The sequence below is a fragment of the Strix uralensis genome, chromosome 21 (assembly GCF_047716275.1).
Source record: "Strix uralensis isolate ZFMK-TIS-50842 chromosome 21, bStrUra1, whole genome shotgun sequence".
In the NCBI taxonomy this organism is placed as follows: domain Eukaryota; kingdom Metazoa; phylum Chordata; class Aves; order Strigiformes; family Strigidae; genus Strix; species Strix uralensis.
This window is the reverse complement of record NC_133992.1, coordinates 9,524,363-9,546,671: the sequence shown is the minus strand read 5'-3', so window position 1 is coordinate 9,546,671 and position 22,309 is coordinate 9,524,363. Positions and strand designations below refer to the sequence as shown.

Sequence of the window (22,309 nt, the reverse complement as noted above, 5' to 3'; positions counted from 1 at the left end):
AACAGAAAGATACTAATTACTGCATGCAGAGGAACACATGGCAGAAGGGTCATTTTTGCTTGCATCAAGCAAAAAAGGTGCAGAAAACAGACCAGAGACGCACGACAGCCAGGGTATCATACCTTCCACATGCCTCATCGTTCTCCTTTGGTGAGAAACAATGATTACATCTGTGCAACAAAACCTTTTAAAATGGACAAAGCAGTATGCGTACGATACAGTGAGGTGCCTAAACAGCCAGGAGCCGCTCCCTGGGTTGCAGCAAGGGATTATTGCTGGAGGGGGGCTTAAGCAAAACTTGGTGAAGCCCTTGTGCATAGCTTTGGCTAAAAGGCAGCGTCAGCAGAGATGCTGTTCTTGCTCAGGTGCTGAGGTAGCGGCTGATAGACGACTGTGCTGCAGTGACTGGGGTGGACATAAAAACTAGAGCAAAACCACTGCACCCCTCATCTTGGCCAGGAATTGCCTTTCTCTCAAAACAAGCACTGCCAAAACCAGGCTGTAGATCTTCTCTGCTGCGCAACAGTTCTTGGTGTTGGCCACATGGTGCATCAAGAAGTGAAAAGCGTTTATTTCTCCCCATTGCAGGTTCAAGAGGAAATAAAACTGCCCCTGACTTTGCACAGGTGGGTGCGGGAAGCTGAACTTGCAAAGGATGGAGCCCATCTTGCATGGAAGATTTCTGCTATCACAGCCCTAAAGTTACGTCTCTGGAATAGAGAGACATAAAACCTGCACATCTCCAAAGGACAGAGTGGGAAAGAAAGCACAGAATTTACCCGTAACGCTCCAAAGAGCAGAGGCACAGCCTTCCCCCTTAGGAGGGCAAAGGGAACAGCGCTTCGGTGAGTCCTTGAGGTGCAGAGCCCAGCTGCAGGGGGTGCTCAGAAATCACCCCCCAGCTGCTTCTCCACCTCATGAGAGCAAGAGCCACTCCAAGTGCCAGCTTGTGCTGGTGCTGACCCAGACTCAACCCCAGCCAACATCCTCCCACCTCGTGAGGAGCTGCATCTTGCAGCACCCGTCACGGCAGAAACCCAACAGCCTCCGACACCAGTCACCGGCATCACTACATCTCCAACCTCCACAGAAACCATCATTAGGCCGACCCATCCTGCTCAGAAGAGGGTTGCTTCTCATAGACCATCCCATGCAGCTGGAGAGACACAGACCTTCAGGGAAACCAAACGTGTGGCCACATCTCCCCAGCTGCACAGAAGGGTTTAGAAAAACCAACCGGCAAGACGAGACTCAGGACTAATGATCTGCCCAAGATTTCTGGCTACTTACGGTTTCTCCTCTCTGTCCGGGGTGACCAGGCAATCCATCCTTCCCAGGAGGACCCTACAGCAGAAAACCAGAGTGAGAAGGAACATCACTAAGTGCTCAGCAGTAAAACTACAACAAAGACTGAATCAAACCTGCTTGCCTCCTTGCATTAGTTCCCATCCATTTTACAGTGAAACAGGGGTGCTCAGAACCCTAAAAGTTCCATCCCTTTCCCACACATCTCTCAAAGGAAAGATTTATCTTACAGGTCCAGAGCGGGAGCGAGCTGTTCACCACAGGGAAGGAAATAATTCCAAAAAGGTTTCTGAGGTTCCCCACCAGTGTATAATAATCGCAGAGACAGAAGCGTTACTCTTTTGTGCTGTCCTCCCAGTATACAGAGGGAAAATAAAGAACAGAGCAACCATGAAAGATCCTAGTGATATTGAGTCATTAGGAAATGAACATTTATAATGAGCCACAATTTACTTGGCTATTTAAAATCTTAAACGATCGGGTTATTATCATGATGTCTCAGTAATGCCTTTTATTGGGTACGTCACCGCTTGTCAGAGAAGCAGCTAAGACTGAGCTGGCACAGGCAATCACAGCTGGATGGGAAAGACTTTATGTATTTCTTTGCATGTTCTAGAAAGAGAGTTACTTACAGGGGGGCCTTTTGGTCCAGGAAATCCAGTCGGTCCTTGAGGCCCTGGTGGTCCCTGGGATGTAAAACAAGCCAGAAAACATGGTTAAGGAACATATAACACTTTACTATGAAATACCAGCTCTGTGTGAACAGCAGATGAGGACAAAGATATGGAAAGCCAGCTAATTCTACCCCAAAGAAATGCCCCAAAGTGCAAGATGCAGCTGCACGGGGCCATCCCTTGGAAAAAATGCATGGAGAAGTAAGAATCACTGGGCATTTTTAAGCGAGTAGCCTGTCCAGCTGCAAAAAAGCACTGCAAACTTGAAGAGGGCTATCAATCACTTTGTGTCCTTCCCTCCCAGTGCTATGAAATATAGGTCTTTTCCCATCCCAGCTCAAGTGAGAGCGCCTGGGAGCTACCAGGTCGTGCAGGAATGAAGGAGAATAGAGCCCAGTGGCTTTGGGGCCAGTGCTGGAAGGCAGCTGATGCCCTTCAGAGCGCTGCTTCCCCGGAGCGGTGTCAGCAGCAGCTCCCCCCTCGTCCCTATGGCCACAACCAGCAGATGCAAAGCAGGGACTAATTTCATCTATTTCTTCCTTGGGCAATTTTGTAGGAAACTTACAAACAAAACCCAGAAAAAAAAAGCAGAAATTGAGGCAAAAAAATCATGGAAGGCTCATCGTTTCAGTGTTTTCCACCTAGCGTGCTGTAATCTGGAGAAAGCAGCACGAGGTCCTAGAGGACCACCGCCCACAAAAAACTGGAGCTCTGGCTGTCTGCACAAAACCCAGGGTGACTTTTCCCTTTTCCCACAGAGTGATGCTTACACAGGACACCCAAGGTCCCATTCGAGCATTCCCTGGAGAGCTCAGAAAGAACCTAAGGGCTGTAGGTGACTTGCGAAATCTCTCTCCACACAAGCATGTTCCACCTCATATTTCTAAACAGATTTTTCCTTGTTACTGACCGAGTTATGCCAAGTTGCACCCTAGCTCCAGCAAGGAGCCCACCCCTCTCTGCTTAACAGGGTGCTTGGTAGGATGCTCACTGCAAAACCCCTCGGCACCACCCCAGCCCTGCAAACCCGCCTTGGCTGTCGTGTTAAACTAACAGGCTTGGATTGAGTCCTGCTTTAGCCCCACCAAATTCCTTACCCTTTCGCCAGGAGGACCAGGGGGGCCATCACCACCAGAGTTGCCCTTTTACAAATAAATAAAACAACAGACCGTTAAAAATACACATATCACCATTGCAGCTGCTTTGCACAGACTTCAAATGGCACCAAGCCCACGGTGGCACCACACCCCACCAGCTCCCCCGGCCCCTCTCTATTAATAATTCTGTATCAGGAGCAGCATCCAGTGACAAACAAGCAGCTGCTCATTCCCCCCACACTGCTTAATAAAAATACAGGAAAGATAACGTCAGTGAGCTCAGGATATTTCCACCAGATAATGGCCTCCCTCTGAGAGATAAATGCCGCCGCAAAGACGAGGTATTTATCAAAAATTCATGCCGACACAAAGCCAAGACATTTATTTTTAAAGCTGGCAGTGCAGTGGTGACAATGTCTCACTACAAAAGCTTTGCTTCCATCACGCCCAGCAATTGATGGTCACTTAATCGGTCTCTGCAGCAGGTTCTGGAGCTGAGCGTGCCTCCAGATTGGCCAGGAAAAAAATACCTATTTTGCCCAGTGACCAATTGTGGGCACACAGTGTGCATGCCAAGTGGCTCAGCAAAGTGCCAAGGTTCTGGAGACCAGCAGCAATATGTGTCCCTTTGTCCACAGCACAGCCTAAGGCCTTGAAGGTGGTTCAAATGCTACTTAAACACCAAAAAATAGGGTTTAGGGGAAGCGTCAGTGGATTGTAGGGTTGTACTGGTGCCCGACGTAGGGGTGCTCCCTCCCCTTCTGGTTGCATTGGCCCTTAATTCATGCACGCACTTGATGTCCTGCTGCAACGTGGGCCAACACATTTTTAGGACCTGTGCATATACCTTATGGTTGGGTTATGAGTCATTTGGCTGGGCAATGAAGATCGGGAGAGAAGGGAAACAGAGGGTAACGAACCAGACAGTTTCTTACACCAACACTTTTTAGGATAATTCCAATAGGCTCCCCAAAACCTTACCTTTGGGCCGGGTTTCCCAGTGCTTCCCCTAGGGCCTCTTTCCCCACGTGGACCCTTAAAAAGACACAAAAGATGACATTTTTAGCCCTTCTTGCTACCCACAGCACTACACTGTGATCAGGCAAAGCACCCAAACGCCTGAGCTGCACCGGGTCAATGAGTTGTCCCACCAGCAGCAAGGGGATGGCAGGAGCCTTCAGCCAGATCCAACCCAGTGAGGACACAAATCAGATCCCACCTTCCCCTGGCCTCAAGAAGCTTTCAAAATGCACAAGAATGAAGAAATGGATCATTACCGTTGGACCGCGCTGCCCCCTTGGACCTGGTTTGCCAGGTGTCCCCTAGAACGAAAAACAAATTAAGAGGAGTTAACAGTCAGCATCACAAGCTGAACTCACAGCAGATGAACCTGCAACGGAGCCTATTGCACGCAAACTGCCCCCCAAACCTCCCCAGTTCTCATGTGCAATGAAAAGGACAACAGCAGATTTACTTTAGTCTCCCGATTCTTGTATTTATTTTAATTTATAACGCTTGGGCGGGTCTGGACAGCAATCCCAATGCTCAGATGACATCTACCATCTGAGGGAAGGAATCTCTTAAGAAAAAGTGTCTCAAGTCCTTTAAAACACCACACAGACTTTCACAGATGAGGCCACCCACTTGAACCATGCAGTCTCCTAAAAAGCCAGCCAAAACACCAGAGCTAGCAAAAAAGCTCTTCAACTCTGCCACCCCAAAACCTATAATCCCTTTTCCCACTGATCTCTGCTCGTCCCTTCACCCAATGTGGGGAAGGGCTGGTCCTCACCCCAGCTGGGAGCAGGTCAGGCTGGCTCACACTGATGCACACACACGTGTTGTAAGACCTATGCTGTTAAATATTTAAGGAATGACAGCAGCAGAGCAGGATTCCTGCTCCGAGCAGTTATTTTACGCCACACAAGCCAATTAAGCTGCCCCACATATTTACAAATCTTTCTTCATCTCTGTGAACTTTGTGCTAAACAAGTAATTTAAGACACTGTTTTGCAGCAGCGACAAAGCAGCAGGCTTATGAGATCTGACAGATGCATTCGGCTTCCTGTAATGGGGGACTGTGATTAATTCTGACAGAAAAAAGACAAGGACGGCTGGGTCCTAAATCTGGCAGAACGTTAAACTCCGTTACCCTGTGCCTAAAAGAAAAATAATTGCCTAGAGCTTGGTCCCTGAACACGCTAGTTTGGCTAGTGTCAAGTTACAAAAAAAAATTCCAATGGGTTTAACTTTTGTCCTTTGGACCTGCAGTCCATTATTGTTACCAATCACCTGTTAAAGGAAGGAAGAGAAAGATTTGCTTTCTATGTAAGGATCACAGAATGCTTAAAATATCACTTGCCATTTTCTGCCCCAAATCCATCATCTCAGAATCCTGCCTTCTCGTATTTGGCGCTCATTAACCAGACGAACATAAAACAGGAGCTGGAAAACTTTACAATCAACTTTCTTCAAGCTACTAAAATTAGTCCTGCTGAATCCTCCTTGTTCTGTGGCTCCATTTAATAAACCCTGCTGGCATACCTTTTTTTAATTAATTACAAAAATCATTTTAAAGTACTCCAGCTGGTTTTCCTTTAGCTACAGGAGGCTAAATTCAAAGCAGGTGGAGATGAGTGCGTGCCACCTCCCTGCAGGTAGCCCCACACACTCCTCTCCCTCTTCCTCAATTCTATTTTTAAGCAAAATTTTCCCCGGCTTATTGCTATCATTAATCATGCATACAGCACCATGTACTGTTGTGAAGAATTTATATAGCACTGTAAATGTACACAGACCTATATTTTTCAAACAGGGATACTGAGGGAAAGGCATCTAAATTCAGATTATTTTCTAGGCACCCAAATAAATGGTTGGATTTCGGTACCTCCACGCATCTCCCGGGCTCTGTCAGACTGGGAGAGCAGGGAGATGTATTACCCCGTGCTAATGGTAGAGGCCTATTAGCTCTAAAAATAAGACCGCTTATTCACATCTAACTATTGATTTTATGATCAGGTTTTGAAAACACCCAAACAAGTTCACCCGAGCTCGCCTCTGGCTGTGGGCAGCTGGGTGAGAACAGGGCACAGTGACGAGCAGCCGCTCGCCAAAACTATCATGGTATTTAACAAGTCACACTCGTCCGGAAACACCAAACATTTTTATTTTTTTTTTAACCCATTTCTAACTTTGCCAGCCCTTTTGTGCAGCTGAACAGCCAGAAGCTGTGGTTTCAGGTTTAGGCAAATTTAGTGCTGCAGGCTCTGCCAGCACCAAAATTCAGCTGCCTGCACTGGCAGGACCCGCCAGTACTGCTCTTCTGCCTTTGGTTTTCACCTTTATTTTTAATTATTTAAAGACTTGGAAAGACTACTTGTGTTGCTGAAATAATGAGCTGGAAAGCTAATTTCCATTCCTAGAGGATGACGATCATAAGAGAAACGTGTGATTCATATTATTTTGGACACGTAAACAACTGCGTTGAATACCGTAATAGTAATACTGCCTAAAAAGAAAAGACAAACAAATGATTTTTGGTTCTTTCAGCTGTAAATTGGGTTGCACAATGCTTTTCCACAATGCACTGGAGAAGCAAATCTTCAAAACTCTCTTTCTTGACTATATGTGGACATGCTCATAAAAATAGCAAATTTAGTGGCCTCAGGAGAAACAGAGGGGGATTTATCAAGTCAAACTCAACGAGGCTTAAATTAACTTGATGGTCTCCATTTGGTTTGGTGCAGTGTGATCCCAGCTCAGTCTATTGTTCTATATATAATTGCTCTTCACTTATTTCAAATAGGATACTTGGGAGCAAAAAAAAAAAAAAAGGGATGCGAAAACAGTTACTGAAAATCAGAATTTCTGCTATTCTTAAAAAATTTTCAAGCTGGGCTCCTTTTACTGAAGGAAAGGAAAGGTTTGATCATGAAAAATCTCTCTCTCTCTCACATACAAATACACTGATAAAACTGCAAGCTGCTGGACTGGGTGTAAAATGGCAGAAATGGTCCAATCACACAATGAAGAGAAAAAATAAATTGCCATAAAATAAACCAACATATTTCTATTTGACAGAGGCATGCCAGGCCATGCTCCCCGCCTTAGGGGCTGGGGTGCCAGTCCTTGCCCCTGCTCCCCATGAGGCACACAAACCCCCTCGTTTCACCCCAGATTCCTGTCTTCCTTTACACCAGGAGCGTGGGGCTGCCGGCGTGGCGGTGCCAGCCCCACCGCAGCGCACGCAGGAGCCCGTCTTGGCCCAGACACACCTCAGCTTCCAAGCCAGGACAACAGGAGCTGCTCCATCTCCTTCCAGGCTGAGCTTGAAATGCAAAAAACCCTTCTTCAATTCCTAAACTGAAGAAATGTGTGGCATGCCGGGGCGGGGGGGGGTAACTAAGCATCCTCACTACCACCTTCTAAGAGCACAAAGCTCATTTAGAAAAAAGGTGAGAAAGCTGATTATTTTTTTGTCTTTTCTTGTTTTATCATTGCTTGGTCCTGAAGCTGGGCCCTTCCCAGCATGTCTGCTCCCTCCTCAATCCCTTTCAGGCTGGACATTGCCAAAATTCAAACAGCTTAACCCTTGGGGTTTTTTTTTCCCCATCTCATAAACAACCAGCTCCTGGCACCTGCTCAGCTCCCAGAAGGGTTTCCCATCCCACCGGCCTGGCTCTCCATCCCACCAGAATAAAATTAGCAGATGGAGCAACAGGGATGCGGATGCTTGGGGATGCAAAGCAGCACGGCTCTGCCTCGCTGCCATGTTTTACACTACCCGAAAATCCAGCCCAAGGATTTTATTGTTGTATATTTGATAAGGCGGGTGGTAATTATAGGGCTACAGTGAATTCAAGGCTGTCGTGGCAGCTGCCTTATTCATGGCCTCCCTCCTCCTGCCCAGCCGGAGTGGAGGGAAGGGAGAGGATGCTGCATTTGTAGTTCAGAATGAAATGAAAATTATTCAGTGGAAAAAAAAAACAGGAGGGGTGGATATAAACCAAATTTCAGTGGCATGATATTAATGCAGTGCAAAGTGATTTATATTTTCTGGGCTCCTATCAAACACGTCTGTTAGAAGTCATTTGTATTTAAATGAGAGTAAAAAGGAAACTAATTCCACTTGCTCTTCTCACTCCCCCGTTTGTCCCTGTAACCAGAGCTGGTGCAGAAAATGGCTTTATGTTTTTACTCTAAATCCCCAAATTCAAGCATGTCTTCCACAAAATAAAAGAATCACCAGTGTATTTAGACAATCCCTACCTGAGAGCAAAGTCTATGGAGGTGGGATAAGAGGTAGAGACAAGTCTGGAGGATGGAGCCCCCAAGTTTTCGGGGTGTTTATGAATGTAGAATAGCTCCACTTATTAAAAGGAGGAACTAGTAAGAGCGGTTTCAGCTACGCATTTTCAATCTCAAATCAGACTAAAGAAGGTTCTTGTTTCTTCTGAACAGATTCACCCATCTCTAATAATTACTGTTAATTAAAAAGCACTTCGTGCCTTGAGCAAAGTCTGACAGCGCGGGAAGGATTCAGGTTCAGAGAAATCTCTTAAAATATCTTGAGGGAAAAATTTCCAGTGTTTAATTGGAAAGCTGCTGTCTGCAGAGCTGACTGTGCTATTACTGGCATCCTCCTCTCCCAACAGCCGGTGCCGGGAGCCTCTCGCCGGTGCTCGGGAACCTCATCCCGGGATGCGAGCGGGTGGGGTGACCCTCTTTGGGCAACCCCTTCGTGCAAAAGCACCCAGAGCACCAGCTCAGCAGCTGCCTGCAACGGGGCATTCCCCACGTCCTGCCCAAGGACCTTGCTTTGGAGAGGAAGAAAAATCAGCCAAGCGGCTAGACAAAGCAGCTCTTACCCGTGTGCCCTTCTCTCCGTTGGCTCCTGGAAATCCTGGGAAGCCGATTGAGCCCTTGGGGGAAAGAGCAAAGAGAGAGAAAGCTGTTCAAGACACTGAAAGGGGCAGCTCTGTCCCTCTACACCAGGCGCCCGCTGGCCTGGAATAACCCCCAGCGAGCGCCCGCTGACGTCTACACCTCCCAATGGTTTTTTTTTTTAACCTTCCTTTAATAAAAACAAAACCGAAGACAGACCCGAAATGACCTCAGAAACTAAATTTCATCCAAAAATAACAAAAATAACGATCCATGCCTCATTCGGAGTCACTGCAAAGGCCCAAGCCCATGGTTGTGCTGGGCGCCTGGGGAACAGACAGGCTTTTGTTTTTTAGCTCCTAAGTCACTATGTTGCACATGAAAATTTAACTCCTGGCTTGTTCCTTTCTGATGTGAGCGCCTGGAGAATAGCTGCTGCTGCTGCTGCTTTTAAAATATGAATTAGTCAAGGAAACACAAAAAAACCCCCTACCCCAGATATAAAATGCAAATTAAAAAATAAACCATCAACACCACAACCAGGAAACAATCTCTTGCAGATAATTATGTCTCCAGTGTTAAACAAGCCCGGTTTTTTTTCAAGCAATGAACATGAATAATAAAATATGATTCTTTAAAAAAAAAGTTAACAAAAACATAAGTTCCCAAAGCCTCCAGGGTGTGTAAAAACTGGGCTGCAGCCTTAGCCTATGTAGTGGAATTCACAGTTTTAATTTAAAAAGAACACTTGAAAATGGCCCAAATGAAGGTGGGCGTGTAGAGAAGATACAAAGGATGTTTGCAAATCTACAAATGGCAGTTTTATTTTCATTTCAAGGAGACCCTGATTCATTAGCTATTCTCCTTAATTAATTAGTTAACACTAGTGCAGATCTTTGAAGATATAAAACATAATACAAAGAGAAGGACTATGATGCCTATTACCAGCATTTTTACCCATTTATAAATTTGTCCTGCATGGGTGGGAAGGAGGGAGTGTGCAGTGGGAAATGCTGCTGTTCCACCTCATCCCATTAGCAGGGAGCTGAGCCCTCTGCACGGCACCATCAGAGCTTGGCCGGCGTCCGCTGGGCTCCCCGCACACCCCGCACCCCTCGAGGACTGAACCCGGCCGAGTTACCTTTGGGCCCTGCCTGCCCGGGTAGCCGGGCAGTCCTGGCACACCGAGTTTTCCCTGAAACACAAATAAAAGTGTGTTAGTGTGGGCAAGAGAGACCTCACGAGCAGCTTCATGTTTGCACCAGCAGAAAGGGGAGATGTGAAGCGTGGAGAAGTCAAGAGCAACGCAGGTATTACACGGATGGAATAAAGCTGTCGGGGCACTGCGATCATCCTCTGCCCTCCCTGGGGGAAGCCCAGTGGCTCTGATGCAGACTGAGCACTGTAAATGTGTCAAGGAAACTAGTAGGGAACAGTTACTTTCTGCTACAAGTTTTTTTCAACTGGATGCACCTAGAAATTAGACTGGAGTCGACTTTCAATTTCTCCATTTTTTTTCTTCTGGCCTTTTTTTTCAAGACATTGCACCCAAGCAGGTAACACTGAAGAGACCAATGTCTCAGCGTGCTCAAATCATGCCGCTGCAGTAACACCATCTCCCCTGGGTCTCCTCTGGTCTCTGTGTTGAACAACTCAGGCCAGCCTTCACACAAACCTCCCACAGCTCCTCTTCATCCCTCTGCCCTAAACCTCCCCCCCAATGCTGGGCACTGCCCTGACCACCCACCCAAGACACCCGAAGAAAAGGGGGTTTTGCTCTAAAACATCCCTGGGTGATTCCATCCCTGAGACTCACCTTCTCTCCAGCAGGACCAAGAGGACCGGGATCTCCATTGGGGCCAGAGCGACCTTTGGGACCTTCAGGACCATCCTCACCCCGAGGGCCAGGAGGTCCAATTTCCCCCTGTTAATCATAAGACAAGCGTTGACGAGGCAAGCAGGGTGTCTGCTGACAGCAGTACCCTCCCGGCTGCAATTAGATACTCCATGGAGCTGCTAATACAACTCTTGGAGAGAGCTGGTCTTCACCAAGAGGCTCAGACGAGACCGTAAATTACAGAGCATTATTAGAGCACCAAGCTTTCATTCACAGCCTGGCCATTATCTCCCACAACAGCCGCCTTTTCCTGTGCCCCAATTATCCCATCTACACGCATTGCCTCTCCACCAAAACAGCCTTCATTAGCTCTGATTGCAACCCACCCTTTTACCCATCTCCCTGTTCCCAAATTGCAGTTTGATGTGCAAGCAAGCCCTGGGAAGTGTTTAATTGAGGGTTGAACCAGGCAACTGGAGAAGAAAGACTGGGCTGGAGTTTTTGTGCTGAAAATCATTAGGAAATCTGAGAGCGGAGAGGACCAAGCTATTAACTTGGAATTGTTGTGACGCTGCAGGCTTTGGCACACAAAACAACAGTTGTCATTTTGTCACGCAGGGTAATAGGAGATGCTTCCACGCTGCGAACACAGTCAGCTGCCTTCTCGCTCACCAGAAGCTGGGTGGATGCAGATTTATCCGCGAGGCTCTCGAGTACCCCTTGTCCCTTCATTGCTCGTCATAAAGCACAAAGAGCTTGCTTGTGGGAACTAAAGTCATGAGCTTTGTTTGAAGGAGCTTCTGCCTATCTGCCTTTGGCAAGGACAGGAGTCACCTCCCTGAGATGCCACCTTCAGTCTTCCTTCCTTGATGAGAAGTGGGGGCTGGGGAGGTTCCCAATTATTTTAACTGTTCCATTACACAGTTAAACACCAGAAGAAATAGAGGATTTGACGTCTACTTTTACAAGCTTTCACGCAAGGCATTCATTTTTCCTTTAAACATGGGGATGAACGACAGCAGAGCTCTCCTGATCCCCAGGAGGGCTTCAGAGCTGGGGAGAGGGGGATGACACACCAAGCCCCAGGCAATGCATCACTCAGAGAGGGGACGAGGACAGCCCCTTGTCCCCAAGGGCTGGGCGTGGAGGACAGACAGACAGACAGACGTGCTGCAAAGCCACGGGCTGCAGCCACTACCTGCATCCGAGTGTGGTCTGGGGTTTCTGGAGGTCTGAGTGTTCCACTGATTTTAAAAGCTTTTGCGACCAGGCAAAGATGTGAGTCTAATATAACACTGCACCCCCCCGGCAGCTTTCACAGTGCTGCTTCAGTTTCTATTAAAGCGTGTTCCCGGTAACTTTACGCTTCACATTGATGGTATAGAAGCACATTAGGCTCAGCAAATAAAGATGTCTACCAGACTCTAAGTGTAATATTACAGGGGAAAAGAGATATTGGCAATAAATATATGATACAGCTGGATCAGGCAGTATTCTTAGCAGTCAAAGCAGCAAGGCAGGGTCCTCTATTATCATTCATTTTTATTTTACCTTCAGGGTGGGATTAGCAAATTTCGGGATTTACAACTGCTGTGCTTGAGGTGAACATGAAATTCCTGTGTTCCTGCCTTGAGATAGGACATGCCAGAAGGACTCTGACAGGAGCCCACCTTGCTGCTCTCCCCGAGCCATGTTTGCATGATAACACACGGGCTTGAAAGGCAAAGCACTACAAGATCACATTGGTCATAGACTCTTACCCGGTCTCCTTTGATGCCCATATCACCTTTAAACCCAGGGAAGCCATCTTCACCCTAAATAATGGAGAGGGGAAAAAATAGACAAGGTATATAGATGGAAAAAAAGAAAAAAGGCTTCTTTGGCCTCACTGTATTGCCCCTATCTGCAGAGGACAAGATTAGGTCCCTGCGCTGCCCATCACATTGGCTTCTGCAAGTCTTTAGTGTGCACAAATGAGCATGGAAACCCAGCCAGGCTGCGACTGCCGAGGTCCCCAAGGGATCACAGCAAGTATTCCCTACATCCCATTCTGGCTGCAAGTCAAGACAGCAAATCTGGCCCAATGTGAACACCACCACCTTGCCAGTACTGGGAACCAATTATTTCTGAAGTACAAGTGGTTTTATTTTCATGGAGAATGTTTTACACCATGCTTCGAGGCAACCTCTAGGACAGTGGCAATATTTCTTTCAGCCGAGAAGGTTTAATTGCAGAGCTCAAATCAATAATGTATTTCATCCTACAGCAAATGTCTCATAGGCAATGAAGACACAGTTCCCAGAAAGACTTTTAAAGTTTGGAAGGTCCCTGCCAGGACTCCCTAGCTAAAACCACCAGCTTTGCTGCCAAATTGCTGGGGGCAGGAACAAAGGAACATGGATCTGTTTATGGGACGAGGCAAGATTTTTTTCCACCTTTCCTCTTCCTCTGGGAGAAAACAATTGCATCTTTGAGACACGAAGAGATAGACTGTGTTGACTTTCTTATTGATCTGGATTTCACAAGCTCTGATGACGAGGCTGTTATCCAGCTGTAACACACCACAAACCCTTCAGCTCCACTGAATCACTCAAGCTGAAAATTTTGTCAAGAAGAAATCATCCCGACACTGGACCCTGAGTTATCAGCAATGGCTGGCCCCAGCAAACAGCTCCTGAACACATCATGGAGGCTCAATTACTCCCAGGTCCAAGCTAAGATGTGGCAGAACATCACAGCAGGTACCCAGCGTGCGCCTGCTCCAGAAATACAGAGGTTACACCAGTCCTTTGGGTACTCAGCTCCCTACTCATCTAAGAGAAACCCCCGTGCAGGAGAAAATGCCATGGGGAGCATCCTGAGGGACCAGTCTGCAAAAATGCTCAGAGGCTGTAGAAAATAAATCCAAATGCGCAGTGTTAACTCACCTTTTCACCTTTGGTGCCTTTCAAACCACGAACACCATCTGCTCCCTTGCAGAAGATAAAACAAGATGTTACAAGGGCATGAGTAAGCTTAAGAGTGAAGAATCATTAATGACAGTGATTTTTGCTTCCTCTGATGTTGATGATGGTATCTCTGCAAACTGTGATGCTCCTAAACATATTGCTAATCAAATATCAGCCGCTGACATCTGACTTTTGGGTTACCAGTGAGTAACCTTCTAGTCACAAACCTCTGCCGACTTGATTTGACAGGTGGGGTTGGTGGTCTCTGCCCATTCCCTGCCCAGGAATTATGTTTCCAGGGATAAAACTCACTATGAAAAGTTTTTCTGCGTATATTTTAAAAACCCCACAACATTTCCACAAATGCCTTGCCAGCATGCTGAGCTCACTCAAGTATTCACAGAAAAACCAGTGCTCAAGCTGTGCAGGGACACTTGGGAAGTGAATCCATTTTAAAATCTCTGAGCACATAGCCAGAGATTTCCGTGCTGCTCTGCAGTGGGTAGCAGCACCATGTCTAACATCCCCAAAGGTTCAGCTTGGCTCTTTTTTACCATGTTTTTCACCTCTGTGCATGCACAATCTTTTTTAAAGTACATTTAGGCACCAAAAGGCAGGAAAAAACCCAGTAACACAACTGGCGTGGGCATTTGTGACGTGGTGCAGAAGTCCTCCGAAGCTTCACCAAGGCAATCAGTCCATGGTGTTCAGCCTGGAGGTGCTGGGTGTGGTCAGGATCTGGCCTCTGCATTGCCACCAGCCCAAGCCTGTTGGACCCCCTGCATCCCATCTATTCTGCCTTTTAGGATAAAACATCACCCTCATCATCTACACCAGCTGTACTGTGCAATGCAACTCTTACAATAAAAGACAAAAGCTTTTTTTTTTTTTTTGAGGAATAATATTTTGCTTGGGGTATTTTTATTTTTTTCTTCCCTTTAGCATGTCAAGAAAAAGTATAATTAAAAGTACATCAAAATTTGTGCAGCAGGACAGGGTAAGCAAGGCAAGACCTAGAAGTTATTTATAGCTTTTAAATGAGATGCATTTTTTTCTGAACTAGAGGATCATGCAGTTAACAGAACGCTGCTTGTAGGAAGCAAAACCTTGTGTGTACGTGCTATGGTTTGGTGCATGACACACTTTCTCTAGATCGCTCTAATGTGGAACAGTTCCACTTTAGTGGTAAACACAACAACAAACCATTCCCTAATGGACCACTACGTCTCAATCTGCAACCTTGCAAGAAATGAGATGAAAGCTTGCTTCGGCTAAATACATCCCGCTTAAGTTTTGAAGGCAGAACAGCAAATAGGTTTCTGCTACTGAAAAAAACGTATAAGGGGGTTTAAGAGGGCTTAAACTTCACTTATAGTCAGTACCCAAGCCGTGCTAGCGCAGGTCCCTGCAGGTTCACTGGACCTTTGGGATGCTGGATGCATCTGCACCTGAACTAATACATCTTGATGGACAGAACAGCTTGAGCTGAACAGGGAAAAAAATACCCACTGCCTTCTTATCAGCATGCAAGTGCTACAGGCAGCAGGAGTGAGGAAAGAGCTGGAATTCAGTCTAGTGAAAAAGCACATTGCTGAGATGCACAAGCTTCGTCTAACAAGGTTTTGGATCAGGGGCATGAAAAGCTTGCTTTGTTTTAGTAATAGGCTATTTTGTTTTATTAACAAGCCTTGTTAAAGTCTTCACATTCTGGCTGAGATTTACTTTGGTTGTAAACTGGAAACGATTGGAATGGGACTGAGCCTTGCTCACGAAGAATTAAAAGAGAAATCTCTCCAAAGCACTGAACGGTGCTAGGAGGGGTTATTGGAGAGCAGGGCACTTGCAATCCTCACGGCCTGCGAGAAGATGCTGGACCAAGGGTCGCTTGAGCAGTAAATTCGGTTGGTTACTGAGGTGGCCCTCAGAGCCCTGGGAAGGCATCTGGGCCCACTGGCAGTGTCCACCTCCAGCACAAGCCAGAGAACTCGAATTGAACAACCAACACCATGGACACAGTTTCTGCATCCTCTTTACCTTGACTCCGCGTGGTCCTGGATAACCGATGGGGCCCTGAGGACCTGGCGGACCCTGGGGGGAAGAAAATGCAAACAAAAAAAACCCCATCAAAAATCAACACAAAGGTGCAGTAAGGAGAATGTGTGGAACACAAACATCCCAGACATCTGGCTGCTTCAGACAAGGTGGAAATGGCAGTGGCCAACTGAAAATAATTCAAAATAGTACAGTGCTACAGAAACATCACCTCGAGCAGGTGCACTGGGCTGAGCCAACAGCAAAGGGCTGTATGATAGGAAAGGGGGAAGAGAAAAGACAAGACAACAACAACTTGTTAGAAAGGGGATTTATACATGAGATTGGTGATTTGTGTTTTGGATTAAAGAAAAGAACAAGTTCTCTGAGAGAGGAAGAACATGTTCTGTTGTCTCCCCCCTTGCAAATCATCCTGGTTTTGCAGTAACGCAGCAGAGCTTGTGCTGCTGATGATCACAGAGAGGAGCTATTGCTTGAGGCACGAGCCTGGGGGTGACATCCTTTGGCCTCAGCTGTGTGGGAGAGGAGATACTCACAAAGCTCCTTTCTGGCACCAAGAGCTGCAAATCCCCAGGAACACCATGAGCTGTGCTGGACACGGTGCCCAACACACACCCTGCAAAAACTCTCCTTCCCACCCTCACTGCCACGCTGTCTTACACCTGAAAATAAATCACGTTCTTTATTGAACCCAGTTGGCTTTTATTTTGCTCAATTACCTAACTAAACAAACACCCTTCCACTTGTCCCAGCCCGAGACAATTTTTTCCAGCCTGGCAGCCAGACGAAGCCAATGGGTCCACCAGAATCCCAGATCTGACATGAGCGTTGGCTGGAAGAGACCTGCACCACCAGCACTGCTCTGAAACCACCTCCCTGAAATCTGCTGAACACCTCCCAGCACGGGGAGCACCAGCACAACCACTTATTGGCTTCTCTCATTCTGCAGAGGCCAACATTTGAGTTTTCGGCCTCGTGTGACGCCAGCTGAGCAAACGGCTGTGGCCGTGGGTTGGGCTCCGTGCAGCACCCGAGCAAGGCTCGAGCGGACATCCATCAAACCGGACTGTGGTCTAATCAAAGACTTTTGACAAATGTAATGTTTTTCAACTGAAGGGGACATAGTGGGAATGCAGATGGTAAATCTCCCGGACAGATGGATGACTGTATAATTCAAGGACTCTAGCCTCCAGCTATATTCTCAAATATATTGTTAAAGAGGGAGGGGGAGAGGATGAAAAAGGAAGACCAGGAATATGAAAAGTTATTTTCTGCATTCCCCGTGCCACAGAGGATATTTATTTGTGTCTGATTAAGAGAAGGCTTCCCTTCACAGTTTCAGTTTTCATGTCCGCTGGGCTATGGGGTGCTGCTTGCCAGGAAAGCTGGGAGGAGTTGAAGAAATAAAACAGCCCAAGCACCAGGAGAGAATCCCAAGCTGATGAAAGCTGGGCTCGGCTTTCAAATTTCAACAGGGTTTGCTTCTTGCCACCTCCACTGACCCCATCCAGTGGCCCCCTGGCCATCCCCAGAGCCCCACAGAGATCTATCTCCATCCAGCTACCAAGACCTTCCCCTTAGCAGTGATAAGGATCTTGTTGACACCTACCTGACTCCCCTTCTCTCCAGGAGGACCTTCCTTGCCAGGATGACCCTATTAAAAAAAGAGACAAAGAAAACAGGGAAATGGGTTTAGTACACACCTAATGCTTCAGAAGCCAACAAGCCTGCTCAGGCAGCTCTGATTTATTTGTAAGAGAACAGCAGTTCTCCAGGAAGCTCTTACTGACACAAGTAGCTTCCCTGAAGCCAGCGTGCAAGGGTAAGCTTTCCCCAAAAGGAAGAGACCTGCATTTGGGTCTTTGCTGGTATTCTACCTGGCTATTTTACACTTTTACTCTTCACCACCTTTCAGCAGAGAAGCACAAACAATTTTGCAATATTCTTCACATATTAGAACACCTGAGTGAGTTCTAACAGCAAGCAGCGTATAAAGTTTGCAGATAGCAAAACAGATAAAATCAAATCTGTGTGTTAGCAAACTTGTGAAGGTCACAAGATGCCCAGACTGGTCAGAGACCCTCATTAATCTCCTAATTCCTAGAGTCCATTACAAGATCTCATGACAAATGCCCAACTAACCTGCATCCCCATTAAACGCTGTCTGGCTGGACACTGGCCAGCATTCCTCTTGGGATTTGATGCTGAGTAACTCAACATCCAAGGGTTTCCAACACATTCTCATTCACAGCTTTTAGAAGCCTTTTGCTGGGATTGCAGTCAGTAGAAAACAAAAGTGTGAACTGCCTCTGATATAGCTTGGAGGATTAGTGAAAAACAGGGGAAATCCATGAAAGTAGTTTTTAGTCTTGATTTCCCTACTGTCAGAACAAAAGTGGAGCCAGGATGGAACATGACTTTTTAGTTGGCAATGTCTGTACAGAAGCAATAAGCCTCCACGAGGGCACTCACTGCACACCCAGGGACCTTTTATTTTATAGAGATGATGAAAGCACATCCAGCTGCTCTAAAGCCACTAAGTCCTTCTGCACTCAATGGTTTCTTTACTTATGAACTCTCCTCTAAATACACAAATGACTTCCTATCAATTTAACAAGGACAATCGTAAGAGTATTTTCCATCATCAGTCTTCAGAATAGGAATGTCAGACAAGCCAGATTTTATAAAACAAGCTGGTTTAACAAAGAAACAAAATGACAGCTGTCATTTTTACATCAACAAAATGTAGGAGAAAACGGAATATGAATTTGTCCTGTGAGTTTAAATGGCACCAAAAGCATCAGTGCACAAAGGGGGTCATATAATCGTGCTCGCCTTCAGCTCCGGATACCCCTCTGCACCGCAGGGGAGGCAAAATGGAAGTGCAGCAAGATTTCAAAAGCCTTTGTCCACTCTGCACTAAATCATCACCATTTTCAAAATGCTCATCTCCATTACTGCTACTAAGAGCAAAAATTGATGAGCAGCTTGGCTGGCTTTTGCAGTGAGATGCTTCAGGCCCTCAGGGATTTTCAGATATCTTCCAAGACCAATTTCTATAAAGAGAACATGGGTGGGTTTTTGTCCTTGGAAAGAGTAACCCATATTGCTCATAAACCTACAAACTGTCTGCAAACTACAGGGCTACCTGTGGCCAAGGACCTGTGTCCACGCACACCCACACGTGCTCAGCTTGCAGGTTTCATACAGCCTTCAGTCTGCGTAAAAATAGATCTGGCGTCTTCTCCAGCTGAACTTCCCTGGAGGCTGCTGCAGGAATTTCACATCAAAAGCTACAGCTTTAGAGATGTTCTGGGCTTTGCTTTAGCTGCTCTGTTGACTCAGCTAACAATTGTACGAATGTTCAAAATGCCCTCTGTAGGAATGATAATCCCAGGGTGGGAAATGTAATTTTTTTTGCCATGTTCTGCATTTGCATTAATGGAAAGTAACTATTTTACATTTGTCACTCTTAAAACCAGGTGCCTCTGAGGTGTGTAAAAATGAGAACAGGTTTAAAGGCCAGAGATTTTTAAGATCAATTTCTAGAGCAAGGAGCAAATTATGTTTAAAGTAGGATTAGGAGGAAGCTGCAAGAATACAACACTGACAGGCAATTTCAACCTGTTCTTATCACCGTTCTGCAGCGGTGCCCAGGAGCCCCGAGCAAGATGAGGACCACCCTGCGCTAGTGCTGCCGTACGCATCAACACACACAGAGACCATCCCCACCTCCGTGAGCTGCCAGCCTACGTAAAACAGAGAGGAGAAACAGGAGGAGGGGAAAGAGAGACCCAAAGAGATGGTGAGAAGTACCTAGTGCTGCGCTGTGAGGCCAAGCAAAGCTTGGAGCAGGGACTCAAACCCTTCAACCCAGCTGAAACACGGGCAGGGTGAACCTGACCTTGCAGGCTCATGCTTCACAAGCCCATGGTGCACCCCAGGGTCATGGGTGCAGGATGAGGCCCCACAGCCCTGGTGCCAAGCAGAGACGCAGGAGAGGACGACTTACCGGAGGACCATCTGCACCAGGCATGCCAGGAAGACCGGGTTTGCCCAGCGGCCCCTAAAACCAAACAGAAAATCAACAGCTGCAACGGTGGGAGTCTCCAGAACATCAGAGGATGGGGCTTTTCCAACACATTTCTTGCTTTTCCTAACTGTGAGAGGCGAGTCTGTTGGAAAAGCTGTCGTGACTTGTAGGGAGTCTGCTTATTTCTGTGGGCAGAGTTGTTCCAGCATCCTGGGATGCTGCGGTGTTAGTGCCAGCACCTCACACATGCACACAGCAACGGGAGCTCAACAGGAGACGGGGCACGAGGCATCAAGCTTCTGTCCTGCCGAAAGAGCACGATGCTGCACACGTGTATAAGCACACGTTGGAGGATATAAAACTATGGGGCTCACTGGACCAAGACATGCCCATTCTTTGGTGACAAATGGCAAGGCGATTAACTGGCAAAGGAAGAGTGGAGCTGCCCCAACTGACTTGTGCTTGCTGCTTTAACACCATTCAATGATCACCTTTTTAATTAAGCAACCCCCTGATTTCTCACACCACGGAGGAGTGCCACTGCTGCTGCGAGTGTGTGACTCAGCACTGAAACCCGAGAGCTCTTTATCTGGCAGAACTGTTAATGTGCTCCTTTGCAGGAGAATTATTGATAATTTGAGCCCACCCCACGCTGCCAACACAAGCAGGGGATTCTCCTGGTGCACACGCCGGGACGCAGCTCAACGGGAGCTGAGCAAACACCTGCAGAATTACTGCTCTGTGGGCAAAACCGTTCCTCTTGTTTAAATCCTGATGGTCCCAGGTCTGCCTGGGGGGAACCGAGGCCAGCACCTACCCCACGTCAACAGCAGTGGAAAATCCGAGAGAGCTGGCACAGGCAGGGAGGAGGCAGAGGGAGGGGATCTCAGCTGAGCAAGCCAGATCTACAGGCTCTTCCCATTACCATCCCGCTCAGACTTCCAGGCATTTAGCCCACAGAAAAAGACAATTTTCAGTCCTCTCCTAATGTTTTACCATAGCCTGCTTTCAAAATGTTTCTCTTAAGAGGGGAAATGAATGCAAATATTATGAATTAGAGGTAAACCATGCTTTCTTGTCTCTTCTGTCTGGAATGAGAGGCATTAGAATTTCATAGACACGGCTGCAAACAGATGTTGCATATGGGGCAAAGGGGCAGCTGAAGTAGCAAATGCATATTAATGACAACAGTTGTCTTAAGTCAGAGCTGCAGTATTTAAACGTACTTTCTCTCCTGGGGGACCGATCGCGCCTTGTGGACCTGGAAGACCCTGTGAAAAGAAAAAAACCTAGGGTCATTAAGGAACAAGTTATTCCTTCCAATGCATTTTGGCAGTGCCTCAGCTGAGCATCATTCTAGTGCCTGTGACGGCTGGGGATTTCCCCAGCTCCATTCATTCTCAAAATGTCTTGTGAGAGACTATAAAATTTCATTTTTGCACGGCATGCCTCCTCTGGAGAGCTGCACCGCTCCTCTGTGCGCAGCCAGGCTCATCCCCGGGATGGAAACAGAGATGCTCTGAAGAGCAAGACTTGCCGAGAGCCATGGAGAGGGCTGACAGTAAGGCTTGGACGTCTGTATTACCCATCTGGCTCCAGAGCAACTGGACCGTGGGATGCTAAAAATCAGCCATGAGCCACAAGATGTGGCTCGGCTGACGAAGAGACTGCTTGGACCTGGGTTTGGCTTTGCGTTGTGGCAACAAAAGCCAGGTGAGAACCAGGGGGAACTGAAACTGGGAGCATTTTCAGGAGGATTTTGGGCCAGTGATGTATCATCAAGACAATTCCCAGCAAATCTCCTTATTGCTGGTCCCATCTCTGGTGGGGGAGCGAAGCTTTTTCAAAATTATCATTCCTTTTTCCTATCCATGGAAAAGGAGTTTTCCTCTTACCTGAGCACCTGGGTTACCCTGCTGTCCTGGGGGACCTGGCTCACCTTGAGGACCCTGCGAGGAGACAAGGGCAGAGCTGAAGGCAGGAGAGGTGAGAGCGGAGCCGGTGCTTCCCCAGGCAAAGCGGGTCCTGCTCCCTGCACAGCCCTGCACCCTCTCGCAGCACCTTAACACCCTCTAACCCACCACTGGTAACTGGGAGCTCCTTGGAAAGGGAAACAGCTTCTCTCCACCCTGGGATAGGGAGGGGTGAAGTTATTTCAGGGCACTCACTTCTCTGCACGGACACGCAGCCCAAGTGAGCTGAGCAGGGCTTTAACACAACCCGGCTTTGCATCGGCTCTTCTGCATGGAGTCCATTTCATCCGATTTGCACCAAGTATGAGGCACATAGAGATTTTTTTTTCTTCTCCATTAAATTACTATATTTTGATATTCATTAGAACAGCACACATCTCGATGAAAATGTTTGATCTTTCATGGGGAAATAATGTGTAATTCCATCAGAAATTATAATAAATTAACATCCATTTGCTGTAAGAGATACTCTGTGGTTTTCACAGGCTCTGACAGGAATCTAGACCA

General features: G+C 47.0%; 1 protein-coding gene across 2 annotated transcripts in view; it reads right to left on the bottom strand.

Moving 5' to 3' along the window:
• The window catches only part of COL5A1 (collagen type V alpha 1 chain), a 160,448-nt gene that overhangs the window by 30,359 nt on the left and 107,780 nt on the right, over nucleotides 1-22,309 (bottom strand). For both annotated transcript variants that reach the window (XM_074891283.1, XM_074891284.1), the window contains exons 23-37: nucleotides 21,725-21,778; nucleotides 21,056-21,100; nucleotides 19,809-19,862; nucleotides 17,406-17,450; nucleotides 15,779-15,832; nucleotides 13,724-13,768; nucleotides 12,557-12,610; nucleotides 10,776-10,883; nucleotides 10,101-10,154; nucleotides 8,944-8,997; nucleotides 4,354-4,398; nucleotides 4,058-4,111; nucleotides 3,077-3,121; nucleotides 1,938-1,991; nucleotides 1,291-1,344 (exon numbers count right to left, since the gene is read on the bottom strand). In XM_074891283.1, the coding sequence (XP_074747384.1) occupies nucleotides 1,291-1,344; nucleotides 1,938-1,991; nucleotides 3,077-3,121; nucleotides 4,058-4,111; nucleotides 4,354-4,398; nucleotides 8,944-8,997; nucleotides 10,101-10,154; nucleotides 10,776-10,883; nucleotides 12,557-12,610; nucleotides 13,724-13,768; nucleotides 15,779-15,832; nucleotides 17,406-17,450; nucleotides 19,809-19,862; nucleotides 21,056-21,100; nucleotides 21,725-21,778 (819 nt within the window). The remainder of the gene's footprint in view (nucleotides 1-1,290; nucleotides 1,345-1,937; nucleotides 1,992-3,076; nucleotides 3,122-4,057; nucleotides 4,112-4,353; nucleotides 4,399-8,943; nucleotides 8,998-10,100; nucleotides 10,155-10,775; nucleotides 10,884-12,556; nucleotides 12,611-13,723; nucleotides 13,769-15,778; nucleotides 15,833-17,405; nucleotides 17,451-19,808; nucleotides 19,863-21,055; nucleotides 21,101-21,724; nucleotides 21,779-22,309) is intronic.